The sequence below is a fragment of the Nematostella vectensis genome, chromosome 4, assembly GCF_932526225.1.
Source record: "Nematostella vectensis chromosome 4, jaNemVect1.1, whole genome shotgun sequence".
Classification (NCBI taxonomy): Eukaryota; Metazoa; Cnidaria; class Anthozoa; order Actiniaria; family Edwardsiidae; genus Nematostella; species Nematostella vectensis.
In genome coordinates this window covers 8440263-8468252 of record NC_064037.1, presented here as the reverse complement: position 1 = coordinate 8468252, position 27990 = coordinate 8440263, and the positions used below count along the sequence as shown (strand labels likewise).

The window sequence follows — 27990 nt, the reverse complement described above, 5'->3', positions numbered from 1 at the left end:
ACAAACCTGCGTCATCGGCGTTCTGAATAAGTTCCTTTGGGACGGAGAAGCCGTCGGTGTACTCCTCAAGCAGTCTCTGCAGCCGGCGAGTGAGAGGCTCGTACTGGCCAAAGCTCTCCCCAAATTCAAGCTCCTCCGCATCCAGCATTCGACTCATCAGGGTTGGCACTTGCAGATCCTCCGCGGTTTGAGGGGAGATATTTCGATGAATGAACTTGATGTTTAACTCGTCATCGACATCGGATGCCTCGTTGCCATGCTTCAGCCACTCCACGTCACAGTAGGTACAGTCATCCACAGGCGCAAACTGCAACTCATTACTATCATCGTTATCTAATGGGATTAGTAGCTGTTGCCGGAACTCTTCACTCAGATGTGAGCCTGCGTTGGGCTTGAGCTCATTCAAAATGTCAATGGACATTTGCAGGTCTCGTCTTGTGTCGTTGGCATGGGGGTGCGTCTGTGCCTCGTGCTTATCTCTGATCTTGGCAAGCACCTTCAGAAGAACTTCGTCGCCACATTTTACTATCATTCCATGGCCAAGGAACAGCTGCCTGTGCCCTTGTGTCTCTGAGGGTAAGGTGCATAAATAAGGTGACAAGTCAAGTGATGGCTTCTCGGCCACGATATCTTCAGGTGCGCAGAATCCTTCCCCATTCCACACCCAGCTGGACATCCCAAGCAGCTTCAACCCATTAACAACCTCAACATTACTGGTTCCCGAAAGAAAATCGTAGATTTTCTTCACAACAGAAATAACTGCTGCCTTCTCCCCGACGTCGTAGCATGCGACGACGTTCTTCAAGTGCTCCAGAACTTCTTGAACTTTGGGATTTGTATTCCAGCCAAATGCATCTGTCAATTTTGCATCTAATCTCGAAAATGCAATGAGTGGTTTAGTCGATCCAATAAGGAAGGCAAACTTCTGTGTCTTTACATTCATGGGCTTTTCAAGGAGACCCGAAGCCTTTAGCGGGAGACAGCTTGGATAAGCTTCTGGTTTGTCCTTAAGTACAGGTACCCAGGAAATGTTCATCAAGAGCTGCATCAGAGTGACACCCGGCGAGCAAAGATGCCACAGGAGGTTCTCACGAGTGGAAAGGAATTCGAGGATAGTACTTGCTTTCTTATTGGCTTGCGGTGCCTCGCTGATACTGGAGACCACTTTGACGCTCTGCAGGATATCGTCGGCTGTGATTTGCTCCTCTCCCTTCAGACCAAGCCCCCGCATTTCATAAAGGTAACGTTCAGTGTAAGTCCCCTCGAGAGGAAACCTGCCCTTTTCACCGTAAAAAATGTGCTTGAGAGACTGCTTGCTCGGGTCAAACAGGTCTTTCGGCATGGCACGTCGACAGCCTTTGACAGGCACGAATGTTATGTTCATCAGGACGGTTTTCAGATTATTCTTCTTGTTGTATTGTTGCAGACGGCTGAGGACATAGTCCATGAGGGCATCGACTTGAGACTCCTCCATCTCGCTTCTTGAGATCTTGTAAAGCAGGTCTTGGACGAGGTCCATGGGTTGAAGTACCACGACTCCAAGCAACTGACCTAGGTTACGGCTAATTAGGTCTTGGAGGTTGATGACTTCCCTATCCAGGGGTACAGGGGGCAAATCACTCGATTCCAAGCCTACTGGAACATTTTCTATTGATACATGCTTCGCCATTCCTTTCACACCTCCAACAGTTTCGAAAACAGGGAGTTTTCTTAGCACCTGTTTTTGAGGCTCTGAAAGTTTAGCGCCGGAAAGAAAAGCCTTTAAGTGTCTTACATGCTCAAGACTGAGATTGCGGGGGAATGCTTGCGGAAAGCTTCGCAACACCTGGACTAGTGCTTCTACTACACCTTGGGAGTCTGGGCGTCTCACAAACTGAGGGACGACGCCCGGGTGAGTTTCGATGCATTGTGGAAGTTCCTCAACCACTGTTATTCCACACTCAGTCAAAACTTCTTTGACTTTTGTAGGCAATGAATCACCCTTGTAGGATAGGGCAAGCGTTACAGGCGTTGTGTTCATGGGAGCCATCTTAACTGGAGATGATGTCAGAGGGGTGACAGGGATGAGGGGGAGACCACCGAAACGATTAAGATGAAATGGGAAGTGATCCACAAAATATCGCCAAAGCTGTTTGAACCATTCAACAGAAGGGTGGTCAAAGCGTTCAGGATACCACAGCACGGAAGTGTTGTTGAACCAATCAGAAGGCAGCGCATACTTAAGGTGTGTGGCGACAGCCTCAGCGTCCAAAGATCGCAGCTGAGTTTTGCCTGAAACAAAAACATTGAAAACCAGTATAGCAACGTTTTACTATTCACGTCTAAAAGGTTCATTGATTGTCGTTGTTTAATTAATAGCAATAATGATTTTTATCTTTTGGATAACGGATTGTCAATAGGCGCTACTGATTGTCAAAACGTGTAAATGGATTCCAAAAGCGTACAAAGAATGTTCATTCCATTCGAATGAATGCCCAATTTCGTTGATGCTAATGAATGTTCACGCAAATTCATTTGTTATGGAAAGACGATTCGCGCTAATAATGTTTCGTGTGATGTCAATGAACGTATAATACATGTTATCGATACAACTTCTGGCGTAATGAGTGTCCCTTTCCCGTTTATGAAGAGCTTAGGTTTACTAAGATAGCAATGGCGCTGTTTGCACAGGGCTCTATATAACCTCAGAACTAAATGATGAAGGTCAATGAGCAGCCCCGTGACTCACCTGACCGTGTGACCTCATGTAACCTCGCAACAACAGACGCTTCTATCGACGTGTCTAGGAGTATACTCTTCAATCCTCGCAGCAGAGAACCAGGATGTTGATCGGACGGCATGTAAACCTTCTTCTGAAACCCAAAACCATTTCTTTGGAACACTTCAAACGTGTTGTTAGCAAGGGGAAGCAAGGCCAGACCTGCTAGATCTTCAAAGTTGGAGTCTTGAAGTATGTAACGTAGTAGTACAATGCTGTCCTTGCGTTTCAATCCTTTGTAGCACTGGGGGTAACTGCGCAGAGTGTCCCGCACGAATTTGGGCGTGATCACCTTGACCTTGCAATAGGTATAGTACCTGTCTAGTGCTTGGTGAACGCGACGGGGAAGTCTTGCGATGTTCTGTCCAGCATCCAGCAAGGCAGTGATAACGGGAGCGTAAGTGGCATCCAACTTGTCCAATATAACGCTATCGAATCCCAACCACTTACCACCGTTAACTTCACTGAAGGCGACTTTATGGATAAGAAACCTTTCAAACAATGGCTCTAGTATAACCTTCCACTTAACATCTACTTTCTGTTCATCTGGCCATGCGCAGTAAGCAGCGGTAAGTAGCCAGGCATCATTCTTCCGTGGCATTTTTAGCAGTAACGTGGCATAGGCTGCAGGAAGTACTTCTTTAAGCAGACAACGATTCCACAGAAGGCTCTTGTCTGTGATGCGCTGGTCCGTCTGTTGCTGGTCGGCACTTGGCCACTTTAGGTGGCGGCGGTTCTGGCTCAGGGCGAAGAATCCGTTCACATGGACTGGTAGACCTGTCAGACTCTTCTGCTCTAGAGGCAGCGGCAGGAAGCAGAAGATATGCCCTTTTGGCTGCTGGGCGTCTACGGCAGCCAGCCATGAACTGCTGCTTGCTAGATCAAGGGGGGCAGCCACCCCTACCCACGGCATGTAACTAAGGGACTCTTCATTAATAAGTTCCCTCAGCTCAGATGATGCCTCATTACCGCTGTAGTATTGCGTCACAACGAAAAGGTGTTGTTGTGTTGAAGGTATGCCGGATAAGGGATAAGAAGTTGCTTCTACCGTCATGAAATAGGTTTCTGACACTGCGCTTCCGTTTCCACCTAAGGCCCTAATCTGGCGCACACGATCGGCGAAGTTGAGCCTCCCTTCTCTCACATGCTCGAGGCATGAGTCTGATATCTTCACCTGGAAACACTTCTTGGGCTCCTTGTCGTCAACTCCTCGCTCATACAGCTCGATGCTCTCCAGGCTCTTCATGAACAGGAGTGTCAGGTGCGCCTCGGCCTTGAAACACTCGTACAGACCCTGGATCTTCTTGCAAGAATAAACGTTATCCGACACTTTTGATGCTTCTTGCCTTAAAGGGAAGCGAAACAGTGTTCCGTCGTATTCTCCATTAGCGAAAGCTTCCTGGGAACAGTTGAAAATTCCCTTGTAAGGAGCAAACTGGTCAGGAGTTCTGCGTATTGACGCAGCGTCCTTCTTCAGGTGCCACCCTCTTCCAGTTCGCCTTCTCTCTGGGGTGCTGACGAACGTCTCTTGTGGATCAATCATACGAAGGCGATCGCTGCTTATCACACTTGGCAGATCTACGTCACAAGCAATGCACTTCCATTACGTTAGTCTAATGAAGGGTGTTGCATATAAGTTTATTCCAATGGGGGATCAAGGGATGAGATTCCTTGGGTTCAATTACCCTTTTAACCTTTTAAAGAAAAACAACGCCTGCCCCTCGAGGCAGAAAACTGAGGGCTTGGAGAACTCTGGTTCAGTTTTTTTTTATTTGAACCACCATTGTATGATACAAATAGAATCAAAAAGCCCAAACTGTCGCGATCTCGTACCAGAACAATGAATACAATACACCAAAAACTGGAAATCGACTCTGCCAAATTTTCGTCTTTAATAAGACTTCTTTAGGGCAGACTGAAGAAGGTGAATCGTAACAAGCTTATTTACATCAGAAACTCTGATGAAATTCTGATGTAAATAAGCTTGTTACGATTCACCTTCTTCAGTCTGCCCTGAAGAAGTCTTATTAAAGACGAAAATTTGGCAGAGTCGATTTCCAGTTTTTGGTGTCTCGTATGATACATATAGACATAAGTATTACCTGTCATGTGAAAGACGGACTTAAAGCCCAACCCAAAGCGGCCGACTTTCATGGGGTCCTTGACTTTGATGCTATCGCATAGCATACGGAGGCCATTCCAGTCATCTCGTTTAAACATGGCGTTATTGTATGCATACAAGGCAGGGCCCTAAAAGACAATGGCATGAATGGCATTTACATAGGCATTTAATACCACAAGAAATACATTATAATGTACAGGGGGTAAAAATCCTACCATAATAAACCATAATTTAAAAAAAAGCTTTCAATTCAACTTTTTTGTCGGTAGTACTGTCATCTTTGTCTCTGAAGTCTATTAAATGAAACAAGTTTAGGCAAGTTGCTTAATCGGGACCAATATAACTGCTTGGTCTGGCTATAGCACTTTACATGCATACATGCAAAGATGTGCTGAAGGGAGTAAGTACGCAGCTGCTTTGTCTCCTACTATCTTTGTTCTACAAAGGAGTTCTTTTGCCTCTATTCTTCTTGTTCTTTGTGTCGAGCTGCAATTTGATTGTTCATTTGCCCAATCAAATTGCAGCTTGTAAGAGCTGCGTACTGACCCGCTAAATGGGATACACGGTGTAAAATATGTCTAATATTTGGAGATTTGCGTAATAAGAAAAAATCTTGGATAGCCTTGTACTCTCATGCGCGTAGAGATGAGATGACATTAGAATCAAGACTAATTCCTCACCTGAAATTTTGCCAGCTCTGGTTTAAAGAGACTGTGAGTCCCATAGGAGTGTTCATCATACAAGACCTTCACTTCTCTTGCTTCAGCATCTTCTGCATTCTGAATAAGTTCCTGAACACAATGACATTGTGTATTTACACCATGTTTACTCATTTAGACGCTGGGGATGGGAAACAGGGTGTAACACAGGGGCACGATGGTGCATTCATTATCTCTTGAAGGAGAGGGACAAAAGATGTATCTCTTTGAGGGGGCACAGAGGCGTATCCAGCATCTCTTTGAGGGGGCACAGAGGCGTATTCAGCATCTCTTTGAGGGGGCACAGGGGCGTATCCAGCATCTCTTTAAAGGGGGCACAGGGGCATATTTAGCATCTCTTTGAGGGGGCACAGGGGCGTATCCAGCATCTCTTTGAGGGGGCACAGAGGCGTATTTAGCATCTCTTTGAAGGGGCACAAGGGCGTATCCAGCATCTCTTTGAGGAGGCACAGGGGCGTATTTAGCATCTCTTTGAGAGTCCTAAGGGCCTTTTAGCATTTCTTTGAGGGGGCAAAGGGGTTTATCAAGAATCTCTTTGAGGGGGCACAGGGGCGTATTTAGCATCTCTTTGAGGGGGCACAGGAGCGTATCCAGCATCTCTTTGAGGGGGCACAGGGAGGGAAGGGGGACAGGGGTGTATCCAGCATCTCTACAAAGGGAAGGGGGACAGGGGTGTAGCCAGCATCTCTATAAAGGGAAGGGGGGACAGGGGCGTATCCAGCATCTCTACAAAGGGAAGGGGGGACAGGGGTGTATCCAGCATCTCTACAAAGGGAAGAGGGGACAGGGGTGTATCCAACATCTCTACAAAGGGAAGAGGGACAGGGGCGTATCCAGCATCTCTACAAAGGGAAGGGGGGACAGGGGTGTATCCAGCATCTCTACAAAGGGAAAGGGGGACAGGGGTGTATCTAGCATCTCTACAAAGGGAAGGGGGGGACAGGGGTGTATCTAGCATCTCTACAAAGGGAAGGGGGGACAGGGGTGTATCTAGCATCTCTACAAAGGGAAGAGGGGACAGGGGTGTATCCAACATCTCTACAAAGGGAAGAGGGACAGGGGCGTATCCAGCATCTCTACAAAGGGAAGGGGGGACAGGGGTGTATCCAGCATCTCTACAAAGGGAAGAGGGGACAGGGGTGTATCCAACATCTCTACAAAGGGAAGAGGGACAGGGTGTATCCAGCATCTCTTGAAGGGAAGGAGGACAGGGTGTATCTAGCATCTCTACAAAGGGAAGGGGGGACAGGGGTGTATCCAGCATCTCTACAAAGGGAAGGGGGGACAGGGGTGTATCCAGCATCTCTACAAAGGGAAGGGGGGACAGGGGTGTATCTAGCATCTATTGAAGGGAAGGGGAGACAGGGGTGTATCCAGCATCTCTACAAAGGGAAGGGGGACAGGGGTGTATCTAGCATCTCTACAAAGGGAAGAGAGGACAGGGGTGTATCCAACATCTCTACAAAGGGAAGAGGGACAGGGGCGTATCCAGCATCTCTACAAAGGGAAGGGGGGACAGGGGTGTATCCAGCATCTCTACAAAGGGAAGAGGGGACAGGGGTGTATCTAGCATCTATTGAAGGGAAGGGGAGACAGGGGTGTATCCAGCATCTCTACAAAGGGAAGGGGGAACAGGGGTGTATCCAGCATCTCTTGAAGAGAAGGGGGACAGGGGTGTATCCAACATCTCTACAAAGGCAAGGGGGGACAGGGGTGTATCCAGCATCTCTACAAAGGGAAGGGGGGACAGGGGTGTATCCAGCATCTCTACAAAGGGAAGGGGGAGAAGAGGTGTATCCAGCATCTCTTGAAGGGAAGAGGGGACAGGGGTGTATCCAGCATCTCTACAAAGGGAAGGGGGAACAGGGGTGTATCTAGCATCTCTACAAAGGGAAGGGGGGCAGGGGTGTATCCAACATCTCTACAAAGGGAAGGGGGGACAGGGGTGTATCCAGCATCTCTACAAAGGGAAGGGGGGACAGGGGTGTATCCAGCATCTCTACAAAGGGAAGGGGGAGAAGAGGTGTATCCAGCATCTCTTGAAGGGAAGAGGGGACAGGGGTGTATCCAGCATCTCTACAAAGGGAAGGGGGACAGGGGTGTATCCAGCATCTCTACAAAGGGAAGGGGGACAGGGGTGTAGCCAGCATCTCTACAAAGGTGAGGGGGAAAGGGTGTATCCAGCATCTCTTGAAGGGAAGGAGGACAGGGTGTATCCAGCATCTCTACAAAGGGAAGAGGGGACAGGGGTGTATCCATCATCTCTACAAAGGGAAGGGGAGACAGGGGTGTATTGAGCATCTCTACAAAGGGAAGGGGGGACAGGGGTGTATCCAGCATCTCTTGAAGAGAAGGGGGACAGGGGTGTATCCAGCATCTCTACAAAGAGAAGGGTGGACAGGGGTGTATCCAGCATCTCTACAAAGGGAAGGGGGGACAGGGGTGTATCCAACATCTCTACAAAGGGAAGAAGGGACAGGGGTGTATCCAGCATCTCTACAAAGGGAAGGGGGGACAGGGGTGTATCCAGCATCTCTACAAAGGGAAGCGGGACAGGGGTGTATCCAGCATCTCTACAAATTGAAGGGGGGGACAGGGGTGTATCCAGCATCTCTACAAAGGGAAGGGGGGACAGGGGTGTATCCAGCATCTCAAAAAAGGGAAGGGGGAACAGGGGTGTATCCAGCATCTCTACAAAGGGAAGGGGGGACAGGGGTGTATCCAGCATCTCTTGAAGGGAAGGAGGGACAGGGGTGTATCCATCTCTACAAAGGGAAGGGGGGACAGGGGTGTATCCAGCATCTCTACAAAGGGAAGGGAGACATGGGTGTATCCAGCATCTCTACAAAGGGAAGGAGGGACAGGGGTGTATCCAGCATCTCTACAAAGGGAAGGGGGGACAGGGGTGTATCCAACATCTCTACAAAGGGAAGGGGGGACAGGGGTGTATCCAGCATCTCTACAAAGGGAAGGGGGAACAGGGGTGTATCCAGCATCTCTACAAAGGGAAGGGGGGACAGGGGTGTATCCAGCATCTCTACAAAGGGAAGGGGGGACATGGGTGTATCCAGCATCTCTACAAAGGGAAGGGGGGACATGGGTGTATCCAGCATCTCTACAAAGGAAAGGGGAGACAGGGGTGTATCCAGCATCTCTACAAAGGGAAGGGGAAACAGGGGTGTATCCAGCATCTCTACAAAGGGAAGGGGGGACAGGGGTGTATCCAGCATCTCTACAAAGGGAAAGGGGGACAGGGGTGTATCTAGCATCTCTACAAAGGGAAGGGGGGGACAGGGGTGTATCTAGCATCTCTACAAAGGGAAGGGGGGACAGGGGTGTATCTAGCATCTCTACAAAGGGAAGAGGGGACAGGGGTGTATCCAACATCTCTACAAAGGGAAGAGGGACAGGGGCGTATCCAGCATCTCTACAAAGGGAAGGGGGGACAGGGGTGTATCCAGCATCTCTACAAAGGGAAGAGGGGACAGGGGTGTATCCAACATCTCTACAAAGGGAAGAGGGACAGGGTGTATCCAGCATCTCTTGAAGGGAAGGAGGACAGGGTGTATCTAGCATCTCTACAAAGGGAAGGGGGGACAGGGGTGTATCCAGCATCTCTACAAAGGGAAGGGGGGACAGGGGTGTATCCAGCATCTCTACAAAGGGAAGGGGGGACAGGGGTGTATCTAGCATCTATTGAAGGGAAGGGGAGACAGGGGTGTATCCAGCATCTCTACAAAGGGAAGGGGGACAGGGGTGTATCTAGCATCTCTACAAAGGGAAGAGAGGACAGGGGTGTATCCAACATCTCTACAAAGGGAAGAGGGACAGGGGCGTATCCAGCATCTCTACAAAGGGAAGGGGGGACAGGGGTGTATCCAGCATCTCTACAAAGGGAAGAGGGGACAGGGGTGTATCCAACATCTCTACAAAGGGAAGAGGGACAGGGTGTCCCCAGCATCTCTTGAAGGGAAGGAGGACAGGGTGTATCTAGCATCTCTACAAAGGGAAGGGGGGACAGGGGTGTATCTAGCATCTCTACAAAGGGAAGGGGGGACAGGGGTGTATCCAGCATCTCTACAAAGGGAAGGGGGAACAGGGGTGTATCTAGCATCTATTGAAGGGAAGGGGAGACAGGGGTGTATCCAGCATCTCTACAAAGGGAAGGGGGAACAGGGGTGTATCCAGCATCTCTTGAAGAGAAGGGGGACAGGGGTGTATCCAACATCTCTACAAAGGCAAGGGGGGACAGGGGTGTATCCAGCATCTCTACAAAGGGAAGGGGGGACAGGGGTGTATCTAGCATCTCTACAAAGGGAAGGGGGACAGGAGTGTATCCAGCATCTCTACAAAGGGAAGGGGGAACAGGGGTGTATCTAGCATCTCTACAAAGGGAAGGGGGGCAGGGGTGTATCCAACATCTCTACAAAGGGAAGGGGGGACAGGGGTGTATCCAGCATCTCTACAAAGGGAAGGGGGGACAGGGGTGTATCCAGCATCTCTACAAAGGGAAGGGGGAGAAGAGGTGTATCCAGCATCTCTTGAAGGGAAGAGGGGACAGGGGTGTATCCAGCATCTCTACAAAGGGAAGGGGGACAGGGGTGTATCCAGCATCTCTACAAAGGGAAGGGGGACAGGGGTGTAGCCAGCATCTCTACAAAGGTGAGGGGGAAAGGGTGTATCCAGCATCTCTTGAAGGGAAGGAGGACAGGGTGTATCCAGCATCTCTACAAAGGGAAGAGGGGACAGGGGTGTATCCATCATCTCTACAAAGGGAAGGGGAGACAGGGGTGTATTGAGCATCTCTACAAAGGGAAGGGGGGACAGGGGTGTATCCAGCATCTCTTGAAGAGAAGGGGGACAGGGGTGTATCCAGCATCTCTACAAAGAGAAGGGTGGACAGGGGTGTATCCAGCATCTCTACAAAGGGAAGGGGGAACAGGGGTGTATCCAGCATCTCTACAAAGGGAAGGGGGGACAGGGGTGTATCCAACATCTCTACAAAGGGAAGAAGGGACAGGGGTGTATCCAGCATCTCTACAAAGGGAAGGGGGGACAGGGGTGTATCCAGCATCTCTACAAAGGGAAGCGGGACAGGGGTGTATCCAGCATCTCTACAAATTGAAGGGGGGGACAGGGGTGTATCCAGCATCTCTACAAAGGGAAGGGGGGACAGGGGTGTATCCAGCATCTCAAAAAAGGGAAGGGGGAACAGGGGTGTATCCAGCATCTCTACAAAGGGAAGGGGGGACAGGGGTGTATCCAGCATCTCTTGAAGGGAAGGAGGGACAGGGGTGTATCCATCTCTACAAAGGGAAGGGGGGACAGGGGTGTATCCAGCATCTCTACAAAGGGAAGGGAGACATGGGTGTATCCAGCATCTCTACAAAGGGAAGGGAGACATGGGTGTATCTAGCATCTCTACAAAGGGAAGAGAGGACAGGGGTGTATCCAACATCTCTACAAAGGGAAGAGGGACAGGGGCGTATCCAGCATCTCTACAAAGGGAAGGGGGGACAGGGGTGTATCCAGCATATCTACAAAGGGAAGAGGGGACAGGGGTGTATCCAACATCTCTACAAAGGGAAGAGGGACAGGGTGTATCCAGCATCTCTTGAAGGGAAGGAGGACAGGGTGTATCTAGCATCTCTACAAAGGGAAGGGGGGACAGGGGTGTATCTAGCATCTCTACAAAGGGAAGGGGGGACAGGGGTGTATCCAGCATCTCTACAAAGGGAAGGGGGAACAGGGGTGTATCTAGCATCTATTGAAGGGAAGGGGAGACAGGGGTGTATCCAGCATCTCTACAAAGGGAAGGGGGAACAGGGGTGTATCCAGCATCTCTTGAAGAGAAGGGGGACAGGGGTGTATCCAACATCTCTACAAAGGCAAGGGGGGACAGGGGTGTATCCAGCATCTCTACAAAGGGAAGGGGGGACAGGGGTGTATCTAGCATCTCTACAAAGGGAAGGGGGACAGGAGTGTATCCAGCATCTCTACAAAGGGAAGGGGGAACAGGGGTGTATCTAGCATCTCTACAAAGGGAAGGGGGGCAGGGGTGTATCCAACATCTCTACAAAGGGAAGGGGGGACAGGGGTGTATCCAGCATCTCTACAAAGGGAAGGGGGGACAGGGGTGTATCCAGCATCTCTACAAAGGGAAGGGGGAGAAGAGGTGTATCCAGCATCTCTTGAAGGGAAGAGGGGACAGGGGTGTATCCAGCATCTCTACAAAGGGAAGGGGGACAGGGGTGTATCCAGCATCTCTACAAAGGGAAGGGGGGACATGGGTGTATCCAGCATCTCTACAAAAGGGAGGGGGGACAGGGGTGTATCCAGCATCTCTACAAAGGGAAGGGGGGACATGGGTGTATCTAGCATCTCTACAAAGGGAAGGGGGGACAGGGGTGTATCCAGCATCTCTACAAAGGAAAGGGGAGACAGGGGTGTATCCAGCATCTCTACAAAGGGAAGGGGAAACAGGGGTGTATCCAGCATCTCTACAAAGGGAAGGGGGGACAGGGGTGTATCCAGCATCTCTACAAAGGGAAGGGGAGACAGGGGTGTATCCAGCATCTATTGAAGGGAAGAGGAGACATGGGTGTATCCAGCATCTCTACAAAGGGAAGGGGGGACAGGGGTGTATCCAGCATCTGTTTAAGGGAAGGGGGACAGGGGTGTATCCAGCATCTCTACAAAGGGAAGGGGGGACAGGGGTGTATCCTGCATCTCTACAAAGGAAAGGGGAGACAGGGGTGTATCCAGCATCTCTACAAAGGGAAGGGGAGACAGGGGTGTATCCAGCATCTCTACAAAGGTAAGGGGGGGACAGGGGTGTATCTAGCATGTATTGAAGGGAAGGGGAGACAGGGGTGTATCCAGCATCTCTACAAAGGGAAGGGGGGACGGGTGTATCCAGCATCTATACAAAGGGAAGGGGGGACATGGGTGTATCCAGCATCTCTTCAAAGGCAAGGGGGGACATGGGTGTATCCAGCATCTCTACAAAGGCAAGGGGAGACAGGGGTGTATCCAGCATCTCTTGAAGAGAAGGGGGGACAGGGTGTATCCAACATCTCACCTTGAGAATTTGCCCATCATCTGGGTACTGGTCCAGAATTTTCTTGATCTGTTGAATCAAGCTAGGCTGGATGAGATCACAATCTTCATCTGAGTCTTCATCTGATAAGGAAATTATCAATAGTCCTCTTTAGTTGTGTATTTTAATAACAATTGCATATTCTAGTAATATTAGTGGAGCTCCTATGTGGCAGGAAACATCACACTTTCATTGAAACTTATAATACAAGTGATGAGTTGACAGCTTTTAAAATGTGTTTATGGACTTTTACCAAACTGTTAGTTTGATTCGTTGCTTCACAAACCTGATTTTGAACTTTATTGATTTTGAAAGAGGGGTCACTGATTTCTTTGAGTGTTAATTCTCTTCTTTAATATATGACCAAGTGTCAAATCTCCTTGGATCAACGAGTCTTGGTTTTGGGCCAGTTATTTGGCATGCACAATCCAGGAGTCCAGGATAGGTATTATCATGTTCATGTTCGTGGACCAGAAGAATGAATACAATACACCAAAAACTGGAATTCGCCTCTGCCAAATTTTTGTCTGCCCTTAAGAAATCTTCTAAAGACGAAAATTTGGCAGAGTTGAATTTCTAGTTTTTGGGGTACCCTATATATACATACATTATGTACATTGAGTAAGTTCACTTTTTCTGAATTAATGTTTTCAACCAATTCCTTCCTTTCACTTTTTTTGCTTGTGTTTCTTTGATGTTTGTTGTTGCCTTCATCCTTTCCTCCTTCTTTCTTTTTTTTTTGGTGGTACCAAAAATATGGGGGAAGCGGAAAATTGTTCCTCATGAAGGGGGGGGGTATTTCAGCCCTTATTTTTATCAAAATCCTCCACAACCTATTGAACACGACATCTGAATCAATGTTGAAGCCAAGTTACACAAGGCATTTCTGTCAATACAAATAGCAATTAAATTCTGCAGTAGTGTATTAGAGTATTAAAGTTACTTAAGGATTTTTTTCAATTTAGCGTCTTAGAAATGTTTCCGCAGGTTCCGTGAATTTCAGATGCCGTAAAGTCACAAACCCATGAAATACTTTTTAGTTTTTATATAATACTATTTCAAAGATCTAATTCGCGCTGCATGGCCCACAGGTAGCCCAGGCTCACGGCGAGTGTAGGCTTATTACAGAGTTTGTATGAGCAAAAAATTCGTTGAAATAAATATTCTGAATTGAAAATCAGAATCGTACGGCAAATTGAACCTCGAAGAATCACAGCACATATATTTATCTTTCCAACCATACCTTTTAATCGTCTATTCGTCCCCGTTTTGCCGTTTGAGTAATAAACCTAACCTGAGTATCAGGCCCTCCTATGTTTCTATCGCGCCGGCAAGAAACAAGACAAGGGCCTGATACAAGTACTGTTCAAATCGCATGTTCTCATGCCGGATTTCGGCATGGCTCCTGATTGGTCAAAAAAACCAAGGGCACTCGAATGGGGCCCGCTGATTGGTTCAGCTATAAAGTACCCTAACTCGTTGAGTAATGGCGGACTCCAAAACTGCTTTTGACCTTGCGTTAGCAGAATCAGATAACCGTCTTCTATAACATTAGAAAATATATTTTACTCCCCTCATTATCTTCGGAAAAATTAAAATTCCACCTGATACTCTGATGTTCAAATGTCTTGCACAGGCAGGTCATTGCGTGTGTTTATTTCTCATTGGTATCGTTTTTCGAAGCGAAGATCGATCTACTAGTTATACCAAAGGCGCTGGAAATATTGATGTCATAGAAGCTGTTTGATACTACAGACATCATAGTAGCTATCAAATTTTTAGACAGGCCAGGCGCCAAATATTCTAGGCATAAAAAAAAGCACGAAAAAAGCTTGGGATTGTTTGCGGTACTTCCCGCGGGTTGTTGATCGAGTTAGCTTATCAAATAAGGGCATTTGTGTTCAAGCAGAGGTTTGTCTATTTAGAAGAAAGAACCTGTAGTAAATTGGTGATGTGAATATCCTGTAGAAATGTGTGAATCTGCAGTCATATACTTAAATCGTAAAGTCTCCTGAGCCGTGAAATATCCTTGCGTTTCAAATCATTTAGCATAAAGTTACCTTCACCGGGGTTCGTCGTTACTAAAATTATTACCCTTGCATATAACACAAATGTAGTTTTGTTTTTACATAAATGCTGTTTATAAATTGATTTGGGCATTTCATTGTGCCACCACGCAAGTCATTGGAAAATGGACAGCCGACTATTTTGACAGCGGCCTAAAAAGTATTTGTGTCAGGCGTACTTTTATTTTTCCTCTCCAACTTTTGAAAAATAAAATCGCCTGATACTCAGGCTATAATAAACCTACACTCGCCGTGAGCCGGGGCTACCTGTGCATGGCGCAAAGCACGATAACTACAATATACGCAAATAAACGCATTCACGTAATTACGGTTCAGCAGAGATCACACTATTAAAATCAACACAGTGCAAGTTTTTGCTAATGTTTCGCAGTAATATTGTTTGCACTCTATTTATATCGCCATGAAATGAAGAACTTGTGCGCTATCGCCATTTTCAAAACCGGAAAAACCTGTTTAGACGCGCTTGAAAAATTTCTGAGAAACTGCTGACGGCATTCTTTGCATACAATTTACAAACTCACCCATCGCGAATACGTTTGTTTAGCCAGGTTTAGTCCATTCCAGTGGTCTTGAGATTCTAGAAATTCATGTTTCACAAACACTGCAAAAATAATGTTTTTTTTTCTGATGGTCATCGATTAAAAGCTTAGTGCATATTGATAAGTAAGAAAGAAATATAAGTAAAATACACCAGAGTGAAGTTAGTTCCTTATTCGCAGTTCCTTTTTCGTCTGTTTCCTTATTCGCTCAGTTCCTTATTCAAATCCGGGGGGGGGGGGGGGGGGGGTACTTACATGATACCTTTTAATTCTAGTTGAAACAGTATTTAGGCATAACAGTTTATTCAGAACAAGTCCAACAGCATTTTCGTCGGGTAAATTTGGATGCTTTAACGTGCTCGCTGCTAAGCGGAGCTGTGAACATGAGACTCTATCTGCTACAAAAGGTCAAATTACGCTATGCGTGCAATCGCTTTCACAAATGAATCTAGCAAAAGAGAGGAAATCTACCTCTCATCTAATAAATGTATTTATATCTTGGGCTTTCTTTCCAAACGCATTAATATATTTAGAGGAGAAATATTCACGCTTTACTTGACTACGTACGCGTGTATAGAAGGAATTTCACCTTGCTAACAAAACCACAATTTGACAGATAGTGCTTGTTGTCAGTTAACACCTTGGCTAACAGATAAGGCTCTGTCAAAACAAATAGATTAGTGCAGTGACACAAATAGGGAACTGTTTCTTATTCAAGTTAGTTTTCGCGAATAAGGAAATGGAATCTCCCAACGTCCGATTTCGTTTTACGACTTATCCGAATAAGGAATAGACTATTAAGAGGACTGTCAGTGTTTGCTCATCATTTCTCAATAAAGGAAATGAAATTTCATAACGCCCGATTTCGCTTTAACGACTCCTTTCGAAAGAGTTCTCGAAAAAGGAAATGGTATTTCATAACTCCCGATCTCGTTTTAACTACTTATCCGAATAAGGAATAGACTAAAAAGAAGGTCGTTAGTGTTTTCTAAACATTTCTTTAATAAGGAAATGGTATTTTATAACGCCTGATTTCGTTTTAACTACTTATCCGAATAAGGAATAGACTAAAAAGAGGGCCGTTTGTGTTTTCTAAACATTTCTCGAATAAGAAAATGGTATTTAATAACGCATGATTTCGTTTTAACTACTTATCCGAATGAGGAATAGACTAAAAAGAGGGTCGTTAGTGTTTTTTAACATTTCTCGAATAAGGAAATGGTATTTCATAATGCCCGATTTCTTTTTTACCACTTATCCGAATAAGGAATAAATTTAAAAGAGGGTCGTTAGTGTTTTCTTAACATTTCTCGAATAAGGAGATTTTATCTCATAATGCCCGATTTCTTTTTTACCAATTATCCGAATAAGGATTAGACTATAAAGATGATTGTTAGTGTTTTCTTAACATTTCTCGAATAAGGCAATTGTATCTCATAATGTCCGATTTCTTTTTTACCACTTATCCGAATAAGGATTACACTAAAAAGGTTTTTTTTTATATTTTCTAAACATTTCTCGAATAAGGAAATGGTATTTCATAACGCCTGATTTCGTTTTTACCAATTATCCGAATAAGGATTAGACTCTAAAGATGATTGTTAGTGTTTTCTTAACATTTCTCGAATAAGGCAATTGTATCTCATAATGCCCGATTTCTTTTTTACCAATTATCCGAATAAGGATTAGACTATAAAGATGATTGTTAGTGTTTTCTTAACATTTCTCGAATAAGGCAATTGTATCTCATAATGTCCGATTTCTTTTTTACCACTTATCCGAATAAGGATTACACTAAAAAGGTTTTTTTTTATATTTTCTAAACATTTCTCGAATAAGGAAATGGTATTTCATAACGCCTGATTTCGTTTTTACCAATTATCCGAATAAGGATTAGACTCTAAAGATGATTGTTAGTGTTTTCTTAACATTTCCCGAATAAGGCAATTGTATCTCATAATGCCCGATTTCTTTTTTACCACTTATCCGAATAAGGATTAGACTATAAAGATGATTGTTAGTGTTGTCTAAACATTTCTCGAATAAGGCAATTGTATCTCATAATGCCTGATTTCTTTTTTACCACTTATCCGAATAAGATGATTGTCAGTGTTTGCACACCGTTTTTTTTCCGTAAAAGGAAATGTAATTTCGTTATTACGATATATTTGAATACAGATTTGCGATATTTTCGAATAAAAGAATATATAAAATACCATTTCCTTATTAAATAAATGTTTAGAAAATACTAAAGAACCCTCTGTTTAGTCTATTCCTTATTCGGATAATTTGTAAAACGAAATCGGACGTTGGGAGATTCCATTTACTTATTCGAGAAATGTTTAGAAAATATAATATATCTTGTAGCCAAGTTGTTAATTGACAACAAGCACTATCTGTCAAATTGTGGTTTTGTTAGCAAGGTCAAATTCCTTCTACACGCGTACGTAGTCAAGTAAAGCATGAATATTTCTTCTCTAAATATATTAATGCGTTTGGAAAGAAAGCCCAAGATATAAATACATTTATTAGATGAGAGGTAGATTTCTTCTCTTTTGCTATATTCATTTGTGAAAGCGATTGCACGCATAGCGTAATTTGACCTTTTGTAGCAGATAGAGTCTCATGTTCACAGCTCCGCTTAGCAGCGAGCACGTTAAAGCATCCAAATTTACCCGACGAAAATGCTGTTGGACTTGTTCTGAATAAACTGTTATGCCTAAATACTGTTTCAACTCGAATTAAAAGGTATCATGTAAGTACCCCCCGGATTTGAATAAGGAACTGAGCGAATAAGGAAACAGACGAAAAAGGAACTGCGAATAAGGAACTAACTTCACTCTGGTGTAAAATACCAGCATAATTAAAATAAAATGATTCAAACCATTAACAAAACTGTCTCTCTGATTATCTTATAAATGCACAATATAACTGCCATCAAAAGAACAAACATAAAGTAAAATTTGAGTTTTCGCACGCGACAACACTCTATAAATAAGAAATAAAAGCGTGCATCACGATGGAGATTCTTATTTAAGCAGAAATTTGCCCGTAAGGGACGCATACAATTTGATATGTAAGTGAATTAGGCTTCGATTCTTTTCTAGCAATTCTTAAAGAGAGAATTTCCCTAAAATACGGGAATAACCAAACTCTCAACTTACCTCTCAGACTTCAGCTGCTCAAATGGACTATGCTCAAGCCGCCACGCCACTTCCAAGAAATAAGGCACAGGATTCCATATCCTCGTCACGTCCCCAGAATCCTTGGGGGCCCAGGGCGCGCGAGAACTGTAGTATTATGCTATAGCTTAGGCATATTTGGGAACCCTGTGTTATGTGTTTGTACATCCGGGACTTGGGGGTGAGTCCGCCATCTTGGATTAAAACGTTGTTGTTGACTGTTCATCAGTGTACTTCTCTCAACTCAATCGATCATAATATAACATGGTGGCAGTGGCTTAAACCGAACTATGGGCGATACAGATAAAGACGAACGTGCTCAGCTACACTTTCCTCTCCCTGAAAGTTTCAACTCCGCAGTGAACGGCTTGCAGCAAGCTGACAACTGGCGAAAATGGCTGAGACGTTTCGAAAGGTACCGCATTGCCTCTGGCCTCAAATCAAAACCCGACAACGAGCAAGTGAGCATACTGCTCAACTCCATGGGATCGTGTGCTGACGACATTCTCGCAACACTAAAGATCGACGGAGCGAAGGCAACCTTCGAAGAGATGACAACAGCGCTGAATACCTATTTTGGTGCCCGAAAAAACGTCATCGTCGCGTGCAGAAGCCCGGTGAGTCCTTTGACCAGTTTTTACAAGACCTTTACCGGCTAGCGGACGATTGTAGTTATGGTTCTCTAAGGGAAGAATTAATTAGAGACCGAATAATTGTCGGAGTCGAAGATGAAACCCTATCAGATCGTCTCCAAATCAAATCTGACTTGACTCTTACACAAGCTATTGAAATGTGCAGGCTTACGGAGATGAGGAAGGAAAATAGAGATGTGGTTAGGGGGGAGACAAGAAGTCAGAACGTAGATTTTGTCAAGAAAGCTCATCCGAAAACCCCTAAGCCTAAGAAATCCCAGCCCAAGGGGGGTATGCCAGTCAAAACTGGCAAACTGGCGTATGCCAGTCAAAACAAGCCAAGGGAAATGTCAATGAGCTTGAAGTTGAATCTCCATTCCTAGGGGAGGTGAGCAAATCCAGCGTGGAGTACTGGAAGGCAGAAATAGAAGTCGATGGGCAACCCATAACTTTTAAATTAGACACTGGTGCCGCTGTGTCGGTGATCAGCGACCAGGAGCCATTGCTCAACTCCTATGAACTAGTCAAGCCTAAGGAGGTTCTGAGGGGCCCAGGGGGTTCGGTCTTAGCCGAACTTCTTAGCCCTCTTCTTTCCCGACCCGTCCCTGGGAAAGAGTGGCAGTAGATCTCTTTGACCTGAAAGGAAAGTCCCACATGGTCATAGTGGACTACTACTCAAGGTGGGTAGAAGTCAGGAAACTCACAAGTGAGTCCTCGGAAACCGCAATCAGTGTCCTAAAAGAGATATTCTCAACTCATGGCATCCCCGATCTTGTCGTATCCGACAATGGTCCCCAGTTTGCAAGTAATTTATATGAACAGTTCGCAAAGGGCTATGGGTTTACTCATGTAACAAGCTCCCCACTCTACCCAAGAGCCAATGGTATAACAAGAACAGCATATCCTCTACCACCAATTACCCATAATAGCGGAGCCAGCGCGGCCGCAGGCCGCGCGCGGAGCTCCATAGGTATAGAAATATGGTATAACTATGCGATTTGGTTTTGTGGTCATTGCGCGGGTATCCTGTGGTGCCACTCGCCAGCCAGTCACTCAGCCGCGCAACTCCCAGGCCTCACTTGGCCCCGTAATGGCGGCTAAATACAAGCACGGAACAAGGGAAAAGTTCTTGTCATGCGTTGATTATTTCTTTTTGCCTCAAATTTTGTGACTTAAGGATAAAGGCAACTAGAGGAGATCTACTAACATTCATTCACGCCAAGATTTATGTAAGGATATGTCTGGTTTTTGCTAGTAAATTTAAAGCCGCATTGTCACCAGTTTACTTCCGGTCGATTACGTTACGATCTCGGATGATTTTTAACGGAAAACACGAAAAATATTTCAAAATATTGAAAGCAGTGTGTATACTGCAAGTTTCTTCGAGGGTGTGATTGATAATTGATAGCGGATGGCATGTAAAATATCTCACAACCACAAGAAAGCGACAAAATGCAAGGTGAGTTTCAGACGACGATTTCTATTGACAGTTATTGGGCTTTTTGTTGTCCTTTTTGTTTGCTTTGAGAATGAGCATAACACATTTTGTTTTGACATTCTTTGTTCTATCTTTATTCTTGATTCTGTTGAAATATTTCATAAAGGCTAACCAATATCGTGTTGCATTTGTCATATACTGGTAAAGAAGACCGTTCTTGTCTTTATATCCTGTGCTCGTAGTCCTAAGAAGATAACATATCCTTAGAAGATACAGCAACTTTTTCAACTTACAAGAGAAATTTTCCTTACCGAGGATAAAAACAAAACACAATTCAACCCCTATTGCCAATATGTATTGTTATTGTCTGCATCTTACATCTCATTTTTTTTTCAAATATTTGTGAAAATTAGTCAGATTATAAATGTCTTGATAAAAAGATTGTTTTGAAAGAAATGTCACTCTTTTATGAACCAGGGACTACCTGAGGGCCAAAATGAATGCTAAAGACTGAAGACATGAGAATTGAAAACCATGTCTTGAAAGACGTGTTTGAAAGACAGTAGGGAGTTCTTATTCACTAGTCATTTGATACCCCCACACACATGGTCCCAGGAAAGGGTGGGGGATTAGACTTTAATAAAAGCCTGTTTCCAAGTTAAGAGTCAAAAACAGTCAATACCACCACCCCTCTTGATATATTCTGGTTAAAAAGTAATCTAAAACCCCACATTAACCCCTGACTTCCCCAGGACCATAAGGGAGGGGGGCTCAAATGACTAGGGCATTACTATGTGATTCAGCAGTACACACTCAATAGGTTTTTTTAGAACAAGATACTTATATTATATAAAACTAAAAACAAAATTTTGCTTTTTAAATAATAAATCTGTAACAAAAACAGTTTTCTATTAACCTAAAGATAATGGGAAAGGGGATATTTTAGGAAAGTACTGAATATAATTATCACATTATTGTTATTATATTTTCTTTTCAAACATTTAAAGAACTGAGTCATGTTTCTTCCTTTCCTTCTCCCTGTTGACGATTTTTATGCAATTGATGCTCTTTGCTATTTCCCCTCTACACCAAAAATAAATTAATAAACAGATTTGATTTTTAAATTAGAAATTTTCATTTAGTACTTTCACTTATATCTTCTTTTTAGGATTTCCTTTCCAGGTCTCTTTTCCATTACATTTATTTTAAAGGTTTAGATTTATTTCATTGGAATGGTTGGATCCAGGGTTTCTAAAAACACCAAAATATAATGCATTACTGGATGTATATTTGTAGATATGAATTCCCATGGGGATGGAAAATCACCACTTAAAATGGTACATTAAAACTTCAGCATTGCATCTTATCTAAAATTGTGTCTGACACTATATTCTATCTTTGAAATCCTGTTTCATCCATTACTTGTTCTTCGCAAGGACAAAGCTTGTCAGAATGTAGCTTTACAAATGTACATTAGTGGTGCACCAATATGTAATGCACGAAAGGAGATATATTTTTGTGTTTTAATTTCCAGACCAGATCCGTTGTGTTGTTTAGAAGAATTCACTTATATGGAAGATGAAGCCGAAAGCATGGAAGGTACAGGTTAGTAACATTATATTATAGTGGTGGCTAGCTCAAAATCAACAATCTACTCCTTTGGTCTATGTTCCTTTACCTCCAATGGTTTTCATTCCTTCTATTTTTTATTCAAGAATCTTGTTTTAGCTTATTGTAACAGATCTAAATGTTATCCTGAATATATATATAAGAGCGTGGTTTTAGAAAGAAAGAATGTCATACAAGGGCAAATATATTCTCCAATCCACTTACATATCTTCTCTTTCACCAAATGATCTAATTTCTGTAAAGCCACAAGATCCATTTCCTTTTTCAGTTTTTGTTGTTTTAAGCTCTGTTTAATGCATGATCTTACCCCAGCCCTTTAATCTTGTAAACACAGATACTCTTGACAGTATTATCAAAGACACTGAAGAGATTTTGGAGAGCTGGAAGCAAGAGAGGCTTAAAAAGGCTTGGAGTAAACGAATGCAGGCAGTGAACATTAGCTGGGAGACATCCAGAAAACTACTGTTTGAAGCTGTTCTCTCGTCCAAGGCCACCATTGCACAAACGTGCTCAGTATGTCATGGGAAGAACTTCATCATACGTTGTCAAGATTGTGTTCACAGTTTTTTGTGCCAGTCCTGTGATGATTTTGTACACACAACTTCACCCCTGCATGATAGAGAAGCCATCTTGGGTGGGTACTACCGCTCCATTTTGCCAACAGAATATATAGATGTGACCGGGGCTTTAGCCAATAAAAGTAAGTATAGTATAAAATCACAGTAGTCAGATCTATTTGCTGTGTGTTATATTTATGCCAGATCCTTGAAAAAATTGAACTACTCTATGGCAGTTACCAGCAATGTTTACTACAGTACCCTATTTCCTAGATTGTCATCTGCCACTGCATCCACAGCAATGTTCATGTGGCAATAAAATGGAAGCCAAGTACTCTACTGGACAACATATTATAGTTACTTCGAAAGGTGAAATACTTTAGCAGATCAGTGGATCACAAGACTGCAGGTCAAGTGATTTGTATCTGCTCAAGAATTTCCCCCAACAAACACAAGCCTGTTGAAGGCTAGAAAATAATTGGATCACACAATAGCCACAATGCCAAATTCCTGTATTTCAAAACGCAAAATAGTTTTTCTGTAGAAATTGACTTCAACTTTTGTTTTAATTTCTTGCAGGGAGATTTGACTCCAGCATAGTTAGTCATTATGCATGCAGTGTTTGTAGTACAGAGGTGGATTGCAGCATCACAGCAGTTGATGTCATCAGAAATGGTTATTGGCCAGGAACGCCCACAAATATATGCCACATTTTTTCGCAGGATCTATTTCTATTTTGGGACCAGCTACAGGAACGAATGCCAGGCGTATCTGAAAGGGCTTTGATGTCAAGTCTTGAAGACTACTCTAAGGAGAAAGGGAGGATAAGAAATAACTTCCAGATAGAATTAAGCAATTTTGCATACAGGTTAGAGGTGTTAAAACCACAGTAGAACTCCTACTAAGACAAGAAGCTAAGCTGGCTTTTAATAATATAATAAATTAATGAACTGCCAAATATTAGTTTAGATACCTACGTAACACACAGCTCATAACCATACACGATTACTTTCCTTGTGTAACAATTTAATGTAAAAAAAAAACTCTTCTTTTTCAAATAAAGGTTTATTAACTGTGTATTGTTTTGCTATTTTTTTTTAGATTGGAACAATCAATTTCTCAACATTCAGCAGGAGCTTCAAGGAGTGGAAGTTCTGTTGCTATGAAATCGACCAGCTTGCTGAGAGAAATTGGATGGAGTGCCCTCCCTGCTCGCAGGGACAACACTCTGCACATGTTGATGGCAACATGAAGTTGTACCGCTTTAGTGCAGCAGGAAGGTAATCATCAGCTGGTTATTTGGATAATACATTGTATATGATAAAAAAGGTTGTTTTTGAAGTCTTACATCTCTGTTTTAATGATGATTAAAGTAATTCAAAGGTATTTATAAAATACCATTTCTTTTTTACTGATTGTCGCCATATTTATAGTCAACAGCGTGAGAGCTATTATATGATGCGTCATGCTTCGGCACTATACCGGAGGGAATTTGCCAGGCTAAAGTCTAATCCAACAAACAAAGAGATACAAACAGAATTAATCATTCCTGCAGAAGCAACACTTACTGTAAATGTCATTAGACATTTGAAGGCAGCCATGCAAAACGCTCATTATAGTATCGCACAGCTGTCTTTGAACATTGCAAAATTAGCTGGTAAGTATTGGCTAAAAAGAGTAGTGGAATAGGTTGGTAACGTCTTGGCCCAGTTTTCGGAAAACTTTCCCAAGGTTAAATAAGAGTCTTATCCAGTCAAATGTCCAAAACTACAAGTTTAGCATTATTTTTGAGATAAAAAAAAACTAATAGCCCCATCCTGTCTTTTTGGAGCTGGTCCCAGGTTGTTAACTAAGCTTTCAAACCCAACGGGATATGCTGCAAAAATAGTTTTAGAAGTTGATGGGTTGCTTTTAAAATAAAGTGGTATATTTATCATAACATGATTGTCAATCTTTATAGATTCTTCTAAACAACGATCTCGCCTGAGAAAAAAGATTTCCCAAGAGAAACGGGGACTGAAGGAGCTAGTTAGTTCGTATAATGGAAAACCATATCTCGATAGAAGACGTCGAAGCCGGGCTATTTCCTTTTCTCTTCGAATATGAAATAACCAACAGATCAGGTACACAATCAGCAATAGAAGTAGAGATATTCACCTTTTGATAACCAATTTGGGCAACAGTGAATCGCATGAATACAGTCCAGCACACCAGATGACGCTACTACGTCAGGAGAAACTAACGAAAGAGTAATTTTGTTATAAAGATCTATAAAAAAAAACACTAAGAATGGTTACGTCGTCGTACTTGAAAATAACATTTACAACATGTAGCTCTCTGTGTCGCTGTGCACGCGATCCTAACTTAATGAATCAATTGTGGCTTTTATAATAATTGGAAAAGTATATGTTGCTTGGTAATTAAGATAGGCCAAGTAACATCCTTTGCTTATCCGATGATAGCAATTAATTTTAATTAATACACTGTTACGTTGACATTGTAGGAAAGATATGCTACTGATTCCGAGAAAGACATTGTCATCAGAGGGAAATGGTCTGTCACACAGATGGGGATCGACTTCGCTCTTTGTCAATTGGCTTGTGGTACTGCTGCATTCAAGAAGTTCATTGACGTTAACGCCTCCAGCGACGATGACGATAACGTAGATGATGACGGAAGTGATGATGACTTGTGGTTTGAAGGCGAAGATAGCGACGATGAGACCAATGATGTGGATGTAGCCCCCGTCATTAACGAATGCTCCCTGCAATCTATGTCGGACTTAAATGGGACTTACATCTGGAAATATCCTAAACAGTTTAGTCACGGCAGCATCGACGGATGACATGGTAGTAACGCGTGCACCGTGATAGCTCTTGTGATAGGATATAATTTGATAAGAGAAGACCTGTCCTTTCCGGCCAACGACAGTTCTATTTCTCCACTATGGATAACGTTATTGCATCAGTCCATGGTGCCGGGGAATAACGTGTATGATAGGTTCAAAGATTCTCTAAAGTCGAGTTATCTATCTGTGGAGGAAGCTTGCGATATCTTGTCTCGGTGTTATACTATTAAATCAGAGAGGCCATTGCCTGTTCGACTCCAAGACTCACATCGGCCCTCGACCATAGCATGGCAGATTGAACAACTCGTTACGCCCGGCGTGACAAAGTTAGCAGCCCTAATCATAAATGGGAATACGTCTCTCTTCGTTGTCCGCCATCATGACATTATGTTTATTGACACTCATGCTCATGGAACTGATCATGGCGTTATTGTCCTCAAAGGTCACCGCGATAGTTTGGAAAACTTTTGTCGTTCAGTATGGGAAACTCAGTATTTTCATAACCGAACATATGGTAATTTCGTTCCCATCCATACCCCTGCGATACTATCGTAGCTCGAAGTTAGTAAAGTGAAACGGTGACAGGTTGAAATAGTTGTGCAAGTGTTCTGCTTTGACGATATCAGCTATATAACATTGTATACCATAAATAGTTATTAGTGTTATTGGTATTAAAACATTTATTGAAAGTTATTGTCGTAATCATTTGGTTAAAAGGAAAGAAGAAGAAAAACAGGTCCCCCAATATTTTTTTCGGTCCCCCAATAATTTTCTCGGTAGACAAAATATAGGGGAATAATGTGGGGGAGTGGACAAAATATATAGGGGAAGGATGTGGGGGGGTGGACAAAATATATAGGGAAAGGATGTGGGGGGGGGGGGGGGCTGGAGAACCCAATTTGAAAATTTGGGTTGTACGCCCCCCCCCCCCCCCCCCCCCCAATATTTTTGGTCTTCCGCCTCGCATGTGAACGATGATCATAAATTTTAGTGTGTGTAAAAAAATAATACCCAACGAATTATTAAGGAGTCTTCAGCGCGGGGGAAGGAAGATTTTTACTCAAGACACCTTAAAATTTCAAAGCCCCCTTTTCATTGTAAACATTTTTTTGGTGCCCCCCTTATATAACCCCAAAATGTTCTTTCTCTTAGAAGGGCTCCCGAATGGTCACACGAAATTTCGATGTGGTCGCCGTTTTCGGCTAATGCTCGCGCATTTATTTCGCATGCTCGCGCAAACTTTTCCGCCTAAAATGCTCGGTCTCGCATAAAAAAAAGGGGTGCTCGCAAAAGACCATTCTTGGGCCCTCTTAGAGGACATTTTTTTCGGAGTCTCCCTTTTGTTGGTCTAAAATTTTCTGAGCCCCCCTCAATATCTTCCCTAACCCCCCCACCCCCCACCTCGGTGTATTTAATGATCACTCCCTTAGGAAGAGAATGTTCTTCCTAAGATGCTCAATAGCAATAATAACACAATTCTAGCACGCATCAGAGTAACAAAACAATATTTTGCTGCTATCTGAGCCTCGGCATATGTTCTCAGGTTAAAAAAAATTGAAGATATCTCAGGCTGGACGTGTGCACTCAACATTTTGCTTGCTTTTGCATCGCAGCGAGGCCAACGTTATTGATTCAACGATCTTACATTTGTTTTTCTTTTTTTTTTTTCACTTCCAGCCCACCCCGCTCACTTGGTCCAAAATATGGTCCATCCTTCACAGCAAGGACACAATATTTTTAAACCTCAGTACCGGGAATGGCACTCCTAGTTGTGAACTTCTGACATTTTATCGGTAGAAAAATATAGCTGCCCTCGCATGAAAGGCGGCTTTAGTTTTTACGATGGAAGTTTGGCGTGACCAAAGGTATCGCTAGTCATATATTGAGAATTCCTCTAGAGAACACTGTTCTGCGCACAACAAAATATTGTCGGTTGTTTTCCCTTTTTGATAAAAGCCTTTTGAATTAAATTTAAATTCTCTCATAGGTGGTTGTTTGCCTCTCCTCAGTTAAAAAACGTACATATAAGAGAAATGCTCGTCCTGCCATTTGGGGGCTTTAAGTGGGCAGGGCGTGCCCATTAACGGGTATGTACCGACCTCTATGGGGTTCTGCGGGTGCCTAAACATACCTTTCCATGATGGACATAATTTTGACTTATTGGACCGTTCTGCTGGTCGTAGATGTAATTTCATACGTAGGTCTCGCGTAGAGTGTATAAAAGGATTTTTGGTATCTGATAGGGCAGGTTTTGGAGAAATCGACACAGCCCCCCCTCCCCTCCCATGCGGATCCAGGAGTTCCAGAAAAGGGGTCGAAGCAAGGTTTCAAAGAAGGGGGCGGATTCATTGGTCTTCCGTGGATTTCCTTATAATTTCTT

At 43.7% G+C, this 27990-nt stretch overlaps 2 protein-coding genes across 12 annotated transcripts in view; one reads left to right on the top strand and one right to left on the bottom strand.

Moving 5' to 3' along the window:
* Positions 1 to 18622, bottom strand: part of LOC5504026 (sacsin) — a 47382-nt gene extending 28760 nt beyond the window's left edge. The window contains exons 1-7 of the mRNA XM_048726181.1: positions 18489 to 18622; positions 15307 to 15386; positions 12681 to 12781; positions 5561 to 5671; positions 4861 to 5008; positions 2729 to 4336; positions 7 to 2271 (exon numbers count right to left, since the gene is read on the bottom strand). Coding sequence (XP_048582138.1) covers positions 7 to 2271; positions 2729 to 4336; positions 4861 to 5008; positions 5561 to 5671; positions 12681 to 12781; positions 15307 to 15310 — 4237 coding nt within the window. The 5' untranslated portion in view covers positions 15311 to 15386; positions 18489 to 18622. The remainder of the gene's footprint in view (positions 1 to 6; positions 2272 to 2728; positions 4337 to 4860; positions 5009 to 5560; positions 5672 to 12680; positions 12782 to 15306; positions 15387 to 18488) is intronic.
* A 1794-nt stretch (positions 18623 to 20416) lies between these two features.
* Positions 20417 to 26299, top strand: LOC125561919. Of its 11 annotated transcripts, none has more exons than XR_007307617.1 (8): positions 20417 to 20597; positions 22111 to 22181; positions 22540 to 22839; positions 23485 to 23630; positions 23864 to 24042; positions 24196 to 24419; positions 24723 to 24885; positions 25266 to 26299. XR_007307617.1 is itself a non-coding variant. In XM_048726810.1 (8 exons), exons 2-6 carry the CDS (start codon positions 21077 to 21079, stop codon positions 23926 to 23928), a joined length of 660 nt encoding a protein of 219 aa, XP_048582767.1. In that variant the 5' UTR covers positions 20417 to 20597; positions 21054 to 21076; the 3' UTR covers positions 23929 to 24042; positions 24196 to 24419; positions 25266 to 26299. The 11 variants fall into 11 exon arrangements, 6 of the variants coding, with proteins under 6 accessions (XP_048582767.1, XP_048582766.1, XP_048582770.1 ...); XR_007307619.1 differs by lacking the exon at positions 23485 to 23630 and adding an exon at positions 23342 to 23437; XR_007307618.1 differs by lacking the exon at positions 23485 to 23630 and adding an exon at positions 23342 to 23437 and having other exon boundaries at positions 22540 to 23131.
* Positions 26300 to 27990: the final 1691 nt, after the last annotated feature.